This window comes from Maylandia zebra, linkage group LG4, assembly GCF_041146795.1.
Source record: "Maylandia zebra isolate NMK-2024a linkage group LG4, Mzebra_GT3a, whole genome shotgun sequence".
NCBI classification, from domain to species: Eukaryota; Metazoa; Chordata; class Actinopteri; order Cichliformes; family Cichlidae; genus Maylandia; species Maylandia zebra.
Window position 1 is genome coordinate 32376080 of NC_135170.1, and position 15705 is coordinate 32391784.

At 40.9% G+C, this 15705-nt stretch overlaps 1 protein-coding gene across 2 annotated transcripts in view; it reads left to right on the forward strand.

The window, feature by feature from the left end:
- Positions 1–6268: 6268 nt before the first annotated feature.
- ppfia3 (PTPRF interacting protein alpha 3) overlaps positions 6269–15705 on the forward strand; it is a 33883-nt gene continuing 24446 nt past the window's right edge. Inside the window, exons 1-2 of one of the 2 annotated variants that reach the window (XM_076883420.1) lie at positions 6269–6426; positions 7446–8231. In XM_076883420.1, coding sequence (XP_076739535.1) covers positions 7878–8231 — 354 coding nt within the window. In that variant the 5' untranslated portion in view covers positions 6269–6426; positions 7446–7877. The remainder of the gene's footprint in view (positions 6427–7445; positions 8232–15705) is intronic. The other variant, XM_024799688.2, reaches the window with a different exon arrangement.

Sequence of the window (15705 nt, forward strand, 5' to 3'; positions counted from 1 at the left end):
TTGGGATTTCAGGTGAGGTTATTATCGTCTCTCCACCATTTTCAGGCAGTATAAACATTAAAATGCATTTCTGCTGCAGGGTAAGCACAAGTTATTGTTTTTTGTTTTTGTTTTTATTTCAGCAGCTAACTGAAACGATGCTGACCAAAACTTGACTGTAGCTATTAAGCAGTTAGCAAAGAAAAATGGTAAAATAATTATAGCTGATGTTTGTGCTAATATAGGAGCATCACAGTAAATTTTAGATTGGTTAACAAACATTCCTTTAGTTAAACTGTTAAGGGAATTATTATTACAGGAAAATATTTTAACAATTCTAGTCAAATCTACTTGTTGAAAAAACATCTAGAAACTATAGTAGAAGTAAGCGTTTTACACAAGTGTTTACATTAAAAATATTTTTAACTTTTAAATATGATAATGTGCAGCTGTATTCAGCATGGACGTAAAGAGGTGAGTTTATTTATGAGGTTTTGTTTGTTTTTTAGTGTTATGCTTCCCCCATTTCTACGGGGTTTGGACTCAGTGGAGACCTTCAAAAAACAGCTAAAGACATTTTTATTTCAAAAAGCTTTTAATTAGACCAGGGTTTTTATGATGTATTTTATGACTCTATTATGTTTTTACCTTGTAAAGCACTTTGTGATATATGTCTGTGAAAGGTGCTATATAAATAAACTTTACTTACTTACTAATGTGATTTCTGGTGTCTGTGGACAGATGTTCATTCCATTCTGTTCCATTCAAACTTCTCCACCACCATGAGAAAGACCAAAGAGCTGTCAAAGGATGTCAGGAGCAAGACTGTAGACCTGCACAATGCTGGAATGAGCTATAAGACCATCAGGGTGAAGTTTGGTGAGAAGATGACAGCTGTTGGTGCAGTTATGCAGAAGTTATTGAAGACATTTAAAATGACATTCAGTCGACCTTACCTCATGGGGTGAGGATCATCATGAGCAAGGTGGGGGATCAGCTCAAAACTATAGGGGCTGAGCAGTCATCAAGGACAAAACTGGTAACACACTACGCTGTAATAGATTGAAATCTTGCAGCACCGGAAAGGTCCCCCTGCTCAAGCAGGCATTTGTACATGCCTGTCTTAAGTTTGGCGGTGAACATTTAAATGATTCAGAGAAAGTTCTGCGGTTTGAAACCAAAACCAAGCTATATGGCACCAACTCAACCCACTGTGTTTGGAGGACCTGAAGAATATCATCCCCACAGTCAAGCACGGATGTGGCAACATGTTTTTGTGCTAAGGGTACAGGACGACTTCACTGCATTGAGGCACCAATCAAGGGGACCATGTACCATAAAGTTTTGGAAGAGAACCTCCTTTCCTCTGCCAGAACACTGAAGATGGATTGAGAACAAGCCTTCCAGCATGGCAATAATCCAAAACATACCGATAAGACAACAATGGAGTGACTAAAGGAGAAAAACATTGAGGTCATGGAGTGGCCGAGCCAGTCTCCAGACCTCAGTCCTATAGAAAATCTGTGCAAGACGCTGAAGCTTCGAGCAGCCAAAAAACCTAAAGGAAAACAAGTGCCTGAATGCTTCCTGAGACGTGCAAACCTGGCAACCGAGTACAAGAAACGTCTCACCACTGTGCTCGCCAAAAGGGTTGCAAATCAATGTATAACTTTTATGTAGTGTGGGGGGGTTTTCTAGATTAAAATGAAACTAACAGAAAAATTAGAGACTGTTCATTTTTGCTCTGGATCAAATAATTATTTCCTCCACTGTATTATTTATCCCTTTACACTTATTTGACAGCTCCAGTTATTCTACTTTTCTACTCTAAATTTCAGATTTTTTTTCCATACAAAACAAGATAAATTAAAATAGACAGTACATTTGCTAATTAGAATATAAAAGCAGAGGTGAATCGATTAAACTGTCCAGTGGTCAACTGATAAAATATATTTGGCAAATACATAGAGTCATTTTATGTCCATTTTAATTGGCTGTTATTAATTTGGGGGAGGGGTTATATCTTATTATATGCTCTTATAAAATAAATAATTTCCTGCAGGGCTTTTATTTGTAATGAAGAAAGGATCTGAACACATCCTCCACCACCGCCTTTAATCAAATTTAATATCGAGACTTACTTTTAAAGAACTATGATTCCCAATAGGTGTATTGATAGTTGTAGTTATATAAAAGATTTGAGTACTTCTGCTCACATCCATCATGACTACTCTGACTTGTTCAATCCCTTAAAGAGGAGCAGACATTGTAATTCTGTAAATGGTGCCTCCTCCTCCTCCTCCAGCTGCTGTTCTGAGCTTTTTAGTAATAAACCTTTTTCATGTAGTGTTGCCAAATCACAATGCCAAGCTGCTTGTCCCTTCCTCTCTTGTCTCTTTGTATGAAAATCCCAAATGAGTCACACAGAGTTGTCATTCCAGGCAACATCTCATGTATTTGCAGCTCATATTTAATCAACTCTGTTATTCCATAAACTAGGAAGCTTATTATTTAGCTTTTGTCTCTCTGTCGATTTGAAATGGACAAATTACTTTTTGCAGACCTTAACTCATGAGTGCATTTCATCATTATTCGCAAAGACTGTCAAATTTTAATGTGAATAAATAGATTAACTGAATATTTTGCAAGTATCATTTCTGATTTTTGAAGTGATGTATAGTAATCTGTTAACTCAGCTGCAGATGTGAAAAAAAGGGAACAAAACACATTATATATTTATTTTCCATCGTTTTTAGACATTTTGTGGCTGTACAACATTCTCAGCCTGGCTTATATTCATTAAAATACACTCACAGTCCACTCACATGGCAGCAGCTCAGTGCATTCAGGCATGCCGACATGGTCAAGATGACCTGCTGAGGTTCAAACTGAAAGGTGGATTGGTGCCTTTGGATATGGCATGGTAGTTGGTACCAGACGAGCTGGTCTGAGTGTGTCACTCCTCTACTGGAATTTACCCACACAACCACCTCCAGGGTTTACAGAGAATGGTCTGAAAGAGAGACAATCTAGTGTAGTATACTGGATGAAAATGTTTTATTAATGGCAGAGGAGATTAGCCAGTTTATGTCAAGCTGATGGGAAGGCAACAGTAAGTCAAATAACTGCTCTTTACAACCATGCAGCATCTCTGAACACACAAAACAGTAAATCTTGAAGCAGAAGAGCACACTGTGTGCCACTCCTGACAGCTAACAATAAACTGAGGCGACAATTCACACTTCCTGGTCTGAGTTTTGATGCTGTGACAGAATTTAACAACATGAAAGCATGAATCCCTCCTGCTTTGTTTCAACAGTTCATGCTGTTGGTGGAGATGAAATGGTGTGGGCCCTTTAGTACCAACTTTGCATCCTTCAAAAAACATGACACTGAGTTCACTGTACTCAGATGACCTCCAAGGTCACAAGCTCTGAGTCCAATGGAGCACCTCTGGCATGTGGTGGAATGAGAGCTTGGGATTAAATCAACAACTGTGCGATGTGATCATGTCACTATGGACCAGAATCTCAGAGGAATGTTTCCAGCAGCTGTTTTGATTTGTGTCATGTAGAATTAAGGCAATAATATCCAACTACAACTAGCAAGGTGTGTCTAGTAAAAGGTATTATCTGGTATACTATACAACCTTGGGCCATTAAATTGTACCAACACCAAAATCTTTAAGAAAGTAGATCACATAACATTTCTTCTCAGTATTACAAAGACTTCTTCTGGCTTTTCTTTTTCTTTCTTTTCATTTTTTCTATTATTTTCCATCATTTCTTTATCCCCCCCCCCCCCCCCCCCCCACACACACACACACACACACACACTAACACCCCACCCCCTCCGCATCTCAAAACTATTTAATTTAGAGCACTGGTGGCTCTCTGGAGAGGACATTACGTCACCCCGGCAACCCCCCCACCCCAATACCCAGGGGCTTAAAACCCGCCTCCCCAGAGCTCCTATTGGTGAAGTGACTGAGAAATTTTCATAGATACATCTTCACATTTTCCGACCAATCACATAAAAGAAGAAATGTATACATTTTTTTTCTATTTAATTAGACTGAAGAAGAAAAAAAGTTCCCCCACAATAAGCCCCAGATTCCTTTCTAATGTCTGACTTCGCAAAAGTTCAACTTTGTTCATTTTGAAGTTGTTCATTGCTGACTGCGACCTTTTAAAAACCTCCAGTTAAACAGATATGATGATGTTTGCCTAAATTCCAGACATTTAGCCTGAAACCTTATGCTACTAGTGTACTGAATTTCTCCATTTCAGACACTAGAGGGTGCAATTGTACCATTGTGCCTGCAAGTTTTATCTATTACACAAAGAGGATAAATTGGAAAGTATTCACCCACATAACAGCTCAGATTGGTCTGCCTTTGTTCTGCGGATAAGCACGGAGAAAAGGCGAGGAGAGGCAGCTGGAAAGAAATGTGGGGATGTGAGGATGGGAGGTTTAAAAACGTGAAAGCCGGTAAGAGCGTGTTTCTTTAAGAGACAGCGTCTTCACGAGGAGAGAAAACGATTGGAGGTCGTCAAGCTTCACAGAAACAGCAGGAAGGGAGGCGGAAAAGCTCGAGTTTGTCTTTAATATAAACCTCTTTGAAGCGTTCATTTTGTTCAGTCACGGCTCATTTTTCCCCACAGAGCAACTTTATAATAACATATTTATTATTTCCGAGGGGCAAAAAAAGGTAAATATGTTCACGGTCCCTCTCTGATGTTTTTTTCTGAATCAGGCTACTCATTCTGTCCTGAAAATTCAGTGTTTTCACGTGTTTAACAGCTTTACTTGCACGAAGTTCCACTCAAATATATATCTCAGTTAAAAGAGAAAGATTGGGTAAATCCAAAAACATATTTTAAAAAAATAAATAAACTAGAAATACAGCAGATATAGATTACATTTGTTTTCTATCCTAGTTTACAATCTCCTGATTTGTCCTTTGACCTTTATGTTTTGGTTAGAATTACTTTAAATAAAAAATCACTGTAATGAAATGTGGAAAGTGGGCACCATGGATAAAACGGTATGGTACTTGTCCATTTATATACTCATCTTTTGGCTTGTGGGAAACAATTAGTCTCCTCGTGTTTAATGGATAAATCTTTAAACTCTTGAACTCTGACCTCAAAACTGCATTTATACTGAATCTGATTTTAAAATGGAAATAAGAAATAAGATTTGAAAATTCTTTCTTTTTCTCCTGGAAATTTGCTTCTAAGCACAATTTCTGCTAAATTCTTTCATAATTTAAATTCTTTCATAATTTAAATTCTTTCTTTTTTTAGGCTGTTTACTTAAAGAGTCAACACAGCAGATCATTTGCCTTCACCTCACCCTGTCTCGAGCATCCTCCTGTGTCACACTAACCCTCTGCATGTCCTCAGTCACTACATCCATGAAACTTCTCTGTGGTCTTCCTCTTTTCCTCCTGCCTGGTAGCTCCATTTTTAACATCCTTTCTCCAGTATATCCACATGTGCTCCTCTGCACAGGTCCAAACCCTCTCAGCCTGGTCTCTCCAACTTTGTCTCCAAACCGCTCAACCTGAGCTGTTCCTCACTGTTATTTCTATTTCTGTCCATTCTGAACATCTGAACATCTTCAGCTGCACTTCCTGTCTTTTTGTCAGTACCACCGTCCCCAAACCATACATCCGAGCAGCTCTCACTAACATCTTGTACACCTTCTCTTTCACTCTTGCTGCTATCCTTCTGCCACATATCACCCCTGACACTCGTCTCCATCCGCTCCACCGCGCCTACCTAGTTGATCCCAGGTTTCCACCATCCACCTTCAGTGCCTCTACTCCCTGCAGCTTCACTGTTACACCTGTCTCCCTTCCATGCACAGACCTGTACTCTGTCTTGCTTCTACTGACTGATTCCTCTTCTCTTCAGAGTGTACCTCTCATCCATCTGCTCCCTACTCTTACTACAAATCATAATGCAATCTGCAAACACAGTAGTCCAGGCAGACTTCTGCCTGACCTCATCTGTCAACCAGTATGCCACCCCTCCATTGAAACTATGTTACTCCTCACTCACAGTTTAGCTTGCACCAGTCTCGCTGTTCTCATGCACTGTATGTCCTGCACCACCCTCACATTCTTCCCTTAAGAGACGTACACGTCTCTTACAATGTCATAAATAAATATTTTAAAGAAGAACCACATCCCTGGACTGCCAGTTTCACACTTTTATTCTGAAAGTCTTAACCGGATACCCCCCGTGTTCGCTACCTGCGCTTTGACGCAGCGGCTGAGCCGTGCTGTCTCTTCCACAGCAGAGAGAGGGAGGGGATGGGGCAAGCTGGTAACCGGGCTGTAACGGGGATAACCTGCAGCCTCCGTCTCTCAGCTGCTCCGATGGAGTGAACCGGGCCACGATGCGCGTTTATTTCCTTTCTCTGTCGCTCATGGAAAGGGTAAGGCACACGGATTGATCGGGGTGGCACGGTGATGTGCGGCACGCAGATGTAGCCGTGCGTTAGACGGTCCAGCTGTTTTTATGGGTGGGTGGGGGGGAGCAGGGTGGCGTGTGTGTGCGGGGCAGTGGGGTGTTGATAGGAAATTGACGCCTTGCAGTCGGAATAAAGCCAAGCGCGGCGCGACGCTTTGGCGACATTTAGGTTCATCTTAGTGGCAAAAAAGGGAAATAATCCACTGATGTGTAATATCTCCGGCTTCAATCTCGTTAATTAGGCCTCCATCATTTACTGGATGATTGGCACCTCCCACCATGACGTGATAGCGGTGTGAGGCTATCCTGTGCAGCCTTTAAGCGCATGAATATACGCTGGTTTCCACATATTTGGATCATTTATTTTTCCGGAACAGTAATTAATTCCCTGTCTGACCACTCTGTTGTTAATAAGCCTTCAGGTTCGGGAGCCGTATTTCCTCCTGGATACAGCCCGCAATTACAATTCATGATGACACCCTATTGCCCCCCCTCCAAATAAATGTAAGAAACAGCGCCGCGTCTTTCTCCTGATGCTTGCTCCGTATTTGCGTGACGGCGTTTTGTGGACTCATTTCCGTACATCATGCGCATTCGTTATTACCATTATGGCTGTGGACGCGCGGATACATAAAGCCGAGACATACCCAGATGGATGAATTACTCCAAGAGTATCGCGATGCTGCTGTCAGTGTTAAGAGACAGCACTGCTGCTTTTGTGGTTTCAAAAAAAAGTGTCCCGTTATTGTATTGTGTGTGTGTGTGTGTGTGTGTGTGTGTGTGTGTGTGTGTGTGTGTGTGTGTGTGTGTGTGTGAAATGGATCCATATGAGTGTTGAGGACGGATCACAACCTGGCTCGCGTTGGATGCCTTCATCATTTTATTCTCCTCCAGCTCCTCTCAGCACCACATCCATCGCATATGTGCCTGAAAATGACCTCTCACTTTCTCTTCTTAATCCTCTTCTTCCTTCTCCTCTTCTAGGTTCACCTGGCACCTCAGTGAAGCCTGGGCCAGGGGGTCAGAGGTCGCCCACCAAACCTGCACTTCTCCCTCTTACCCCTACACCCCATCTCACCCCTTTCCTCCCCTTATACACCAGCCCCCTTTAGCTGCTGTCACCCTACACTGTCTTCTGTTCCAACAACTGGGACTGCCACCGTATAGCCTCACTCACAAATTCACAAAGCTGCCACGTCCATCCTCCCCCAGCACTTGTTTCTCGCCTGTGAGCCTCATCCAGTCAGCTTGAGAGGAAAGACCCCCCCCCCCCCCCCCCCCGCACCCCCCAGAAAAAGATAAACAAACTAACTGTTGTGCATTTCATGACGAGGGCTGACCGGCCGCTCACCAGACACTCTGCCTAAGTGTCCTAGTCATCTTCTCAGATAACACCTCTCACACCCAGGCCTCAAGATGATGTGCGAGGTGATGCCCACCATCTCGGAGGACGGGCGCGGTGGAGGTGGAGGTGGCTCGTCTTCCCCGGCAGGGGGCGGAGGAGGAGGGATGGGTGGCGGAATGGGAAGCATTGGGGGCTACGGCAGCCGGGACCCGCGCGGTGGCGGCGGCGGTGGAGGCGGAGGCGATGAAGGAGGAAGCACAGGAAACCTGGAGTCGCTGATGGTGAACATGTTGACGGAGAGGGAGAGGCTGCTGGAGAGCCTGAGGGAGACGCAGGACAGTCTGGGGACGGCGCATCTACGCCTACGAGAGCTCGGCCACGAGAAGGAGTCCCTCCAGAGGCAGCTTTCCATCGCGCTGCCACAGGTACAGAGGGCGAGGCGAGGGGTCAGGGGGTTCAGGAGGATTGGCAGGAGCCAAACATACCAAGCTGAAAAAGACACATCACTATCTTAACACACACACACATATGTCTCATTTCTCTTCTTTAGCTGTCTTCTCCCTGAACATAAGAGGGCTTAAAGTGAAGTAGTTCACATTTCTGCTTCTCAAGGTCAGCTTGAAGGTGTGAGTGAAGGAGGGTCATGTAATGTAACAATATTCTGTGCAACAGGCCCAATCGTGGCCCTGTGCACACTCTAAGCCACAGGCAGAAGTGTACACGTGTCCCAAATGATAGTTTTTACTCTGCAAACAGCAGTTCATGTGAAAATGTGAGTAGAATCTGCAGCCTGGTTGTTTCACAGTGTGGGTTTGGTAGCTAAATGCAATGCATCATCACCACAAATGCAATATTTACATCATTCTCTCCCACATTTTTGTTGCTCACAGTGCTGTGGACACTGAAGGCCATCCTGCAGTAACATACAGGGATACACCGTACAACGGGGAGGAAAAGGATACAGTTAGCAGGATAATGACTGGATTAATTGCAGTTGTCTATTTACGGGAACTTCATATTTTGTAGATTTATCAGAGCAGGGAAAAAAACGTTATGTGGTTCTTTATTATTATAACATAATTTACAAGTGTGCTGATTGACACATGGCTGTGAATTGAAGGTGAAGTGTTCCTTTAATGTGGTGGGGATCAAGCTGTGGGGCAGGGTCCACTGTTGGGTATCAGAGTCACTGCATGTAACAGGGAAAATATGGAGCGAAACTAAGCTGAAAATAATTGGACTCTAAACCAACCGAGAGTCTGCGGAGCTTCATTTCACTAAAATTCAACCTGAATTCTTTTTGTAATGTTTATTATTGAGAAAAAGTACGAAAACCGCAGCTTTAATTTAGATGTTTGTTACAAAAGAACAGGAATACTTGGCTTTTTTGGGCAAATAGTTATTAACGGTGATATAATGATTCACATAATAGTCGATCATAATAATATTATAGTCTTAACAATAATATCTTAATATATATAGAAAATATTAAATAGGATATAATACCAATCAGTCAAATTCATCTTTAATTATATCTATAATTATAACAGCTGTGGGCCCTATTTTACTAAGTAATTAAGCTCAAAAGGCAAGTGCACAAAGCTGGGTCTGCTACCATAACTATATGAATGCATACAAAAAGAACAAATACACACATATTTATGATATTATATATACGCATTACTGACACTGTATTGATGAATATTCTTTAAAAAACACATCACAGGTATCTCCAGAGTTAAATGCACACAGGTTGTAACAAAAAAATGTATAATAAGCACTTAAGTAAACAAAGACGAGACATTTATGCCTTATACACCCAAGATATTGATGTATTGTGAATATGCATTTAAATACTTAGTAAACATCGTAGTACAGGAGATCTGAAAAAGTCACAAAGCTACTTACATGTATAAAACATCAATGGCATGATGAAAAGCTGTAGGTGGAATTATAAGTAGAAGTGCTGTTTTTGAAGTGCTGTAAAAGTAAATATTATGAGTAGAGCATTTCCTTCATCAGATGTTCTCATAGTGAAAATGGTTCCTTGTTGAATTATTGATACGTGAACCTATAAGCAGGATTTCAATGTGGGAGATGGTCCAGGTGGTGCTGAGTTGGGCTCCTTTGGGGGCGTTTAAACTACAGCAACGTGGATAAAGATCGGTTTGGGTGTATGTGAATCAGCTGAAAAAAACAAACACTTCTCAGGCTGAAAATGAATCAGCAGAAAATCTGAGGATTTCTTTTTATGAAAAATCGCTGATAGAGTAAAAAAGTCTAGTTACAAATTCAAACATATGTTTTCTTAATCTCCCATGATAGAAAACTGAATAGTATTGAATTTGTGATGGTTAATTTGACATAATAGGATATTTTTAATAATATATACTGATAACATTCAAAGTAAGTCATAAGTTGATTATTAAAGTAGACACATGTTTATTCAACAGTCATAACGGACTTAATGCTGAAATCAGACTGTAATGTTTTCAGTGTGAGACTCTATTTTCTATGCATCATCACAATCTTATAGACTATAAAAAAAAATTTCTGGATAGTAATCAAGTACCAAATTAGAAATAGTCGAGTAAAGTACCTAAAACTTAAATATCAACAATTCAAATTTTAATAAAAACAGGTAAATAAATAAATACTACTGTAATACTAAACAATATTTTCTTACACCCGGACGTCAGGAACAACAGGTGTAACTGACAGAGCAATTAAGGGCTCGCTGCCACATCCTAACACATACACTGCTTTATCATCTTTTTTTACTTTGAATGGACCTTCAGGAAAAACAAAACAGACATTACATTGGACTCTAAGACTTTAATCTTATAATTGTGACTTTAAACTCACCACAAAGTCATTACTGAGGGCATTAATCAAGTGAGAAGTGGAGTCATTTTCCCTTAGGCTTTCATACACTCCGGCTCTTTTTGCAGCCAGTGATGTTGCCCTCTGCTGGCCATTAGGAAGAAAGCATTTAAGGCGCTTGAGCACCACTTTTCAGACACTGAGGCTACATCTATCTTAGATGGAGAGATGTTTTTCCATCTCACTTCTGTTTAGATTAGGTTAAATTTTGGTTGCTATATGAGTAAATTAAGTCTTTAAGGATCTTAAAAATACCTCAAAAACAGCACAAAGTCTTAAACGACCTTCTGAGCTTTTCAAATGTGATGCTAATATGTCTGTGGCACAGACTGGTCCTACCTGAAGCCCGGGGATGATGGCGCAGTGTTTCATTTGCCCCTGTAGCTCAGAAGCCATTATTATCCCACATCCCATGCCCGAGAGCTAATCATGTTGTAATTCCACTCAACATAGAAGAGCTCCGTCTCTATTTTCAGGCAGGAGTCATTGTTGGATGCCTCGGGCTGCAGTGTTGTCTCCCTCATTGTTAGTACCTATTTCTCTCTCTCTTGCCATGTCTGAAATATCAAAAATGGAATAACAGACGTAGCGGTGCTGCACGTTCTACCAGAGAATGAGTGGACATTAAAGGGCCGTGTTCCCTCAGTGAGAGGAGATCAATATGGTGCACACATCTGCAGAAGCACACAGATAGAGGAACACATGGACGACTGTGGCACATTCTACTGTAGATGAGTTCACCGAGTTTATCTGTGTGTGTGTGTAGACGTTGCCAGGAGAGGAAAAACAGGAGAGAGGGATGGAGTGAGCGACAGCACGGCTTGGAAAGAGAGAGGAAGAGAAAAAAAACCTGGTGATATGAAACTCACAGAGACTAACAAATCAAGTCCATTTGCATATTGCTGCATGCTAATGAGGTCTGGAGTGTGTTTTAGATGGTGTGTATCATGACGGGGGAAGATTGACATGGATGAAGGTGGGATTTAGTGGTAAAAACATCATGTCAGTCATGACGCTAAGAGATTTCCATCATCTACCTCACCGAAGTTATGCAAAGTGTCTTGTTATGGGGTCTGTTTCACACCATCCTTTACACCAATTAATCCCAAAATTATAAAATCCTTTGGGCCCAGAACGTGCCATCTGTACACAGTAATTTCCTCCCTCGTCCTTCCTCTTCCATCTTTTCAAATAAGCCTCTTTCTTTTACTTGTTCCTCTGATCCTCCTCTATTTCAGCCCAGTGAGCACATCAGCTCAGAGGCTTGTTACAGACTGTACACGCTGTACTTTATAAATGCGTTTTTGGCTGATAGAGAGTGTGAGGTAAGGCTCCTATTTGCTGCCGTGTGGGTAAACTGATCACTCTTAGCACGGAGCAAAGATAACAGCAGCCAGCGCGCATGCATCAGTACGCTTTACTGGCCCGTTTGCATAAGCATTTTCTTTCCAAAACACACATGCTTTGGTGCACACGTGCTCAGGGATGGTCATGTGCTCTGCATCATGTGTGCATCACGCCACGGTCACACACGAGAGGACAATCAGAGCATGGGCGGGCGCTTATGGTACACATTGTGTGCATGGTCGCGGGTGTGAGATTGCAGAAGCAAAAACACAACCTCAGCTGCTGAGAGCTGAAGTCGGCTTGAGCGAGCTGAGAATGTCACCCTCTCTGTTGATTTGTTGCCATAGATTTTGATTGTAACTATTATGTGGCTGACCTCACAAAATATACATAATTGGAGTAAATTACACAAAATCACAACATTTCAGTTGGACCGCTGTCAGTTGGAAAAAGAAAGACTGGGCTGGCCTAATTTACTCTCATGCTTGTTTAACCTCCAGGTTTTAATGATGGGAGATAGCGGTCCATGCTTATTGTGCAATTAAACCAATTTCAGGTGCAACGCCTGCAATAAACCCAGTGGTTAGATTTTATATCAAGGTCTGGACTCCATGAGCGCTGCGGTAGACATGGCAAAGACCGTACTGTAAGTGAGTCGTTTCCTTTTTCGGCCGCAGTGTAGCCGCTTTTCTGTGCAAGTATGCGTTGATTTAATGTGCTGGAATTCTTTGAGGCCAATGAGCTTTGAGCTTGTTAATGAAATCAAGATCTGTCAAACGGTTTGCTGTGTTTAATTGCACTGTAGGTTAACGGAAAAGATTGGCCGTAAAAGCCTCCTGTTGGCTTTTACTGCTGCGCGTTTCGCTTTCTCTGGGATAGACGGCCAAAGCTGGAGAAGGTAACATACTCCTGTAACGATGAAATAAAGGAGTTTGGTCGGAAAAAATTTGCGGTCATTGAAATTATTTGCTTGTTTTGCCTCCACTTTGTTGACATTTATACTTATCATAAGAGGGTAAAATCCACTGAAAGGCACCATTAGAAATTAAATGCAGCATAAACATACCAACTTACAACCTTCCCTCCTCTTCTGAGGTTTAAGTGTGAAAGTCTGAAGCACATTTAGTTAAAATATGAACGTACTTGGCATCATGTCTGTGAGCTTACCTGGTATCGACTTATAATGAGTAAATCTGTTTAGTGGGTTTGACCTGAGTGTTGGCTGATGACGTGGCCTCTCCACACGTGGCAGATAAGCCCAAGACAAGCGAGCGTTTTCCTCACAGATTGACATGACATGTCACGATCATATCAGTTTTTCTACTGGCCCAAAGATAACATGGGAGGGAGTAATGGACACATATATGCTGGTTTGCTGATGTAAAAGGTGCCTTTTGTCCTAAACATACACTTTGATGATTCAGAATATTGTGACTGCTTGGTTATGAGCCACAGATGCCACTTTGAAGACTGGTTAGCTTCAATTTTTCCTTGGAAAAAAATGGCACTAAACTTCACAGCATGGAGTCTTTTTTTTAGCTTTCATGTTTGTTTTTTAATTATTATTAATTTGGAAAACTGGCCAAAGTTAGAGGAGGTAACCCCATGCTGAGATCGTTCCAATCTAGTTAATCCAAAGTCTGGCAAGTTATTTGGTGGTTTCACATGCTCTCAGCCAATACTGAGTCAGCAGACAATAAAAAAAATCAATCAAAGGAGAATTTTTGGTCTACACCTTCTGTGCCAAGAAGTCATGAAAAAAGCTTTGATGATAGCATGCATTGACCATAGCGTTCTTTCAATATGCTTTTAAACATCGGAGCATTTATTTCTGCCCAGAGTTGCATTAATTTTTCACCAAGGTCTTGTATTGATGCTGGATGAGTCGGACTGCTGTGGAAAATCTTCTCCAGCGTATCCCAAAGATTCTCAGTGGGTTTAAGGCCAATCCATGTGCGAACATGATGCCTGACGCTTCCAGAACCTCTCTTTCACAGTCTGAGTCTGATAAATCCTGCCATTGTTATCTTGGAATATCTCTGTGCCATCAGGGAAGAGAATTGATGGAATAACCTGCTCGATTGCTATATTCACGTAGTCAGCTGACCTCAGTTTTTTGGCCAGATAACTTTGCTAAATAATAATGCATACTTTATTGAGCGCCGAGGGGAAATTACTCTCTCTGCATTTCACCCTTTCACTCAGTGAAGCAGTGGGCAGCTGCAAATCAGGTGCCCAGGGAGCAGTGTGTAGGGACAGCCCCTTGCTCAGGGATATTGCAGGGTAGCCATTCAGTGGATTTGAACCCTCAACCTTCCAATCATGGGGTGACCACGCTACCTACTGAGCTATCCCTGCCTTGCATAGAGACCTGACTAAGCAACCCTAGATTATAACAGAGCCCCCCACAGGCGTGTACAGTAGGCACTAAGTGGGATTGGTGCATTACTTCATATGATGCATCAATCAGGAAAATCTGGACTCTGTCTGATATTTATGCACCTGAGCAAACTGAAGCATTTTTAAAATAAGCCTCACTGATGAGTGGTTTTCTGAAAGTAACTAGAAAAACATTTTTCCATTAATATGAGGTATGCTGTCAAATATATACACCAAATATACAATCAGGAATACAGAAATTAATGTGAAAATAACTGAAATAAAACAAATGTACCATACCATACCAGCTTCATATATAAAGCACTTTAACATAAAACCAGGGTTCACAAAGTGCTGTGCATATACAAATAGCATAAGCAAAGTAAAATAAAATTATTACTAAATAAATAAGATAAAATAAAACATGTTAAAACAAATTGAGTCTAAAATATATATCTTTTAGAACAAGTTTTAAGAGATTTCAAAACAAATAAAAGGACTTTAAAAACTATCCTAAAATGTACAGGTAGCTTGATGGCAATAAAAACAAACTAATGAAAACAAAAATGATCCATTTACATCACACTTTCTAAATGAATTTGTGACTATCATCAATTTTCATATTGTTTTGCTGCATTTCATGATTTATTTATTAATTAAATCATTTATTTATTCCTGTATATGTTTTTGATGAAGGCAGTTTTGATTGCATATAGATTGGGGTCAAAATTAAAGCAAATAAAGGGACTCCAAAATGTAACAAAATGAGTTTGTTCAGTAAATTCTGTAAATTTAAACTATAAGTATAGTTTAAAATTTGTACATATATATATATATATATATATATATATATATATATATATATATATATAGAGAGAGAGAGAGAGAGAGAGAGAGAGAGATAGATAGATATATATATAGATATATATAATTGGCTAAAGCTAGAAGACTTATCCAGCCTCATTAACGTGGAGTTACATTTTCTCCTCACTACATTTTTTGGTGTCTGATGGAGAAGCAGAAGCAGATTCATGTCTTATTTGCAAAGCATCTTTAGAATAAAAGAAAACCTTGCAGCTTCAATGTAAATCAGCTGTCACACATTTCCTGACTGAATTTGAACTTCCACCCGTACGTCCCACCTGCTTGACCTTTCTGTAATCATTCTTGGATGAATGAGAGGTAAAGCAGTGTGTGTGTGTGTGTGATCAGTATGTCTAACCTGCACTCATGACCTCATGCAGCAGCAGCACTGTTCAGTCAATAATAGCACCCTCTTGTGACCTTGCA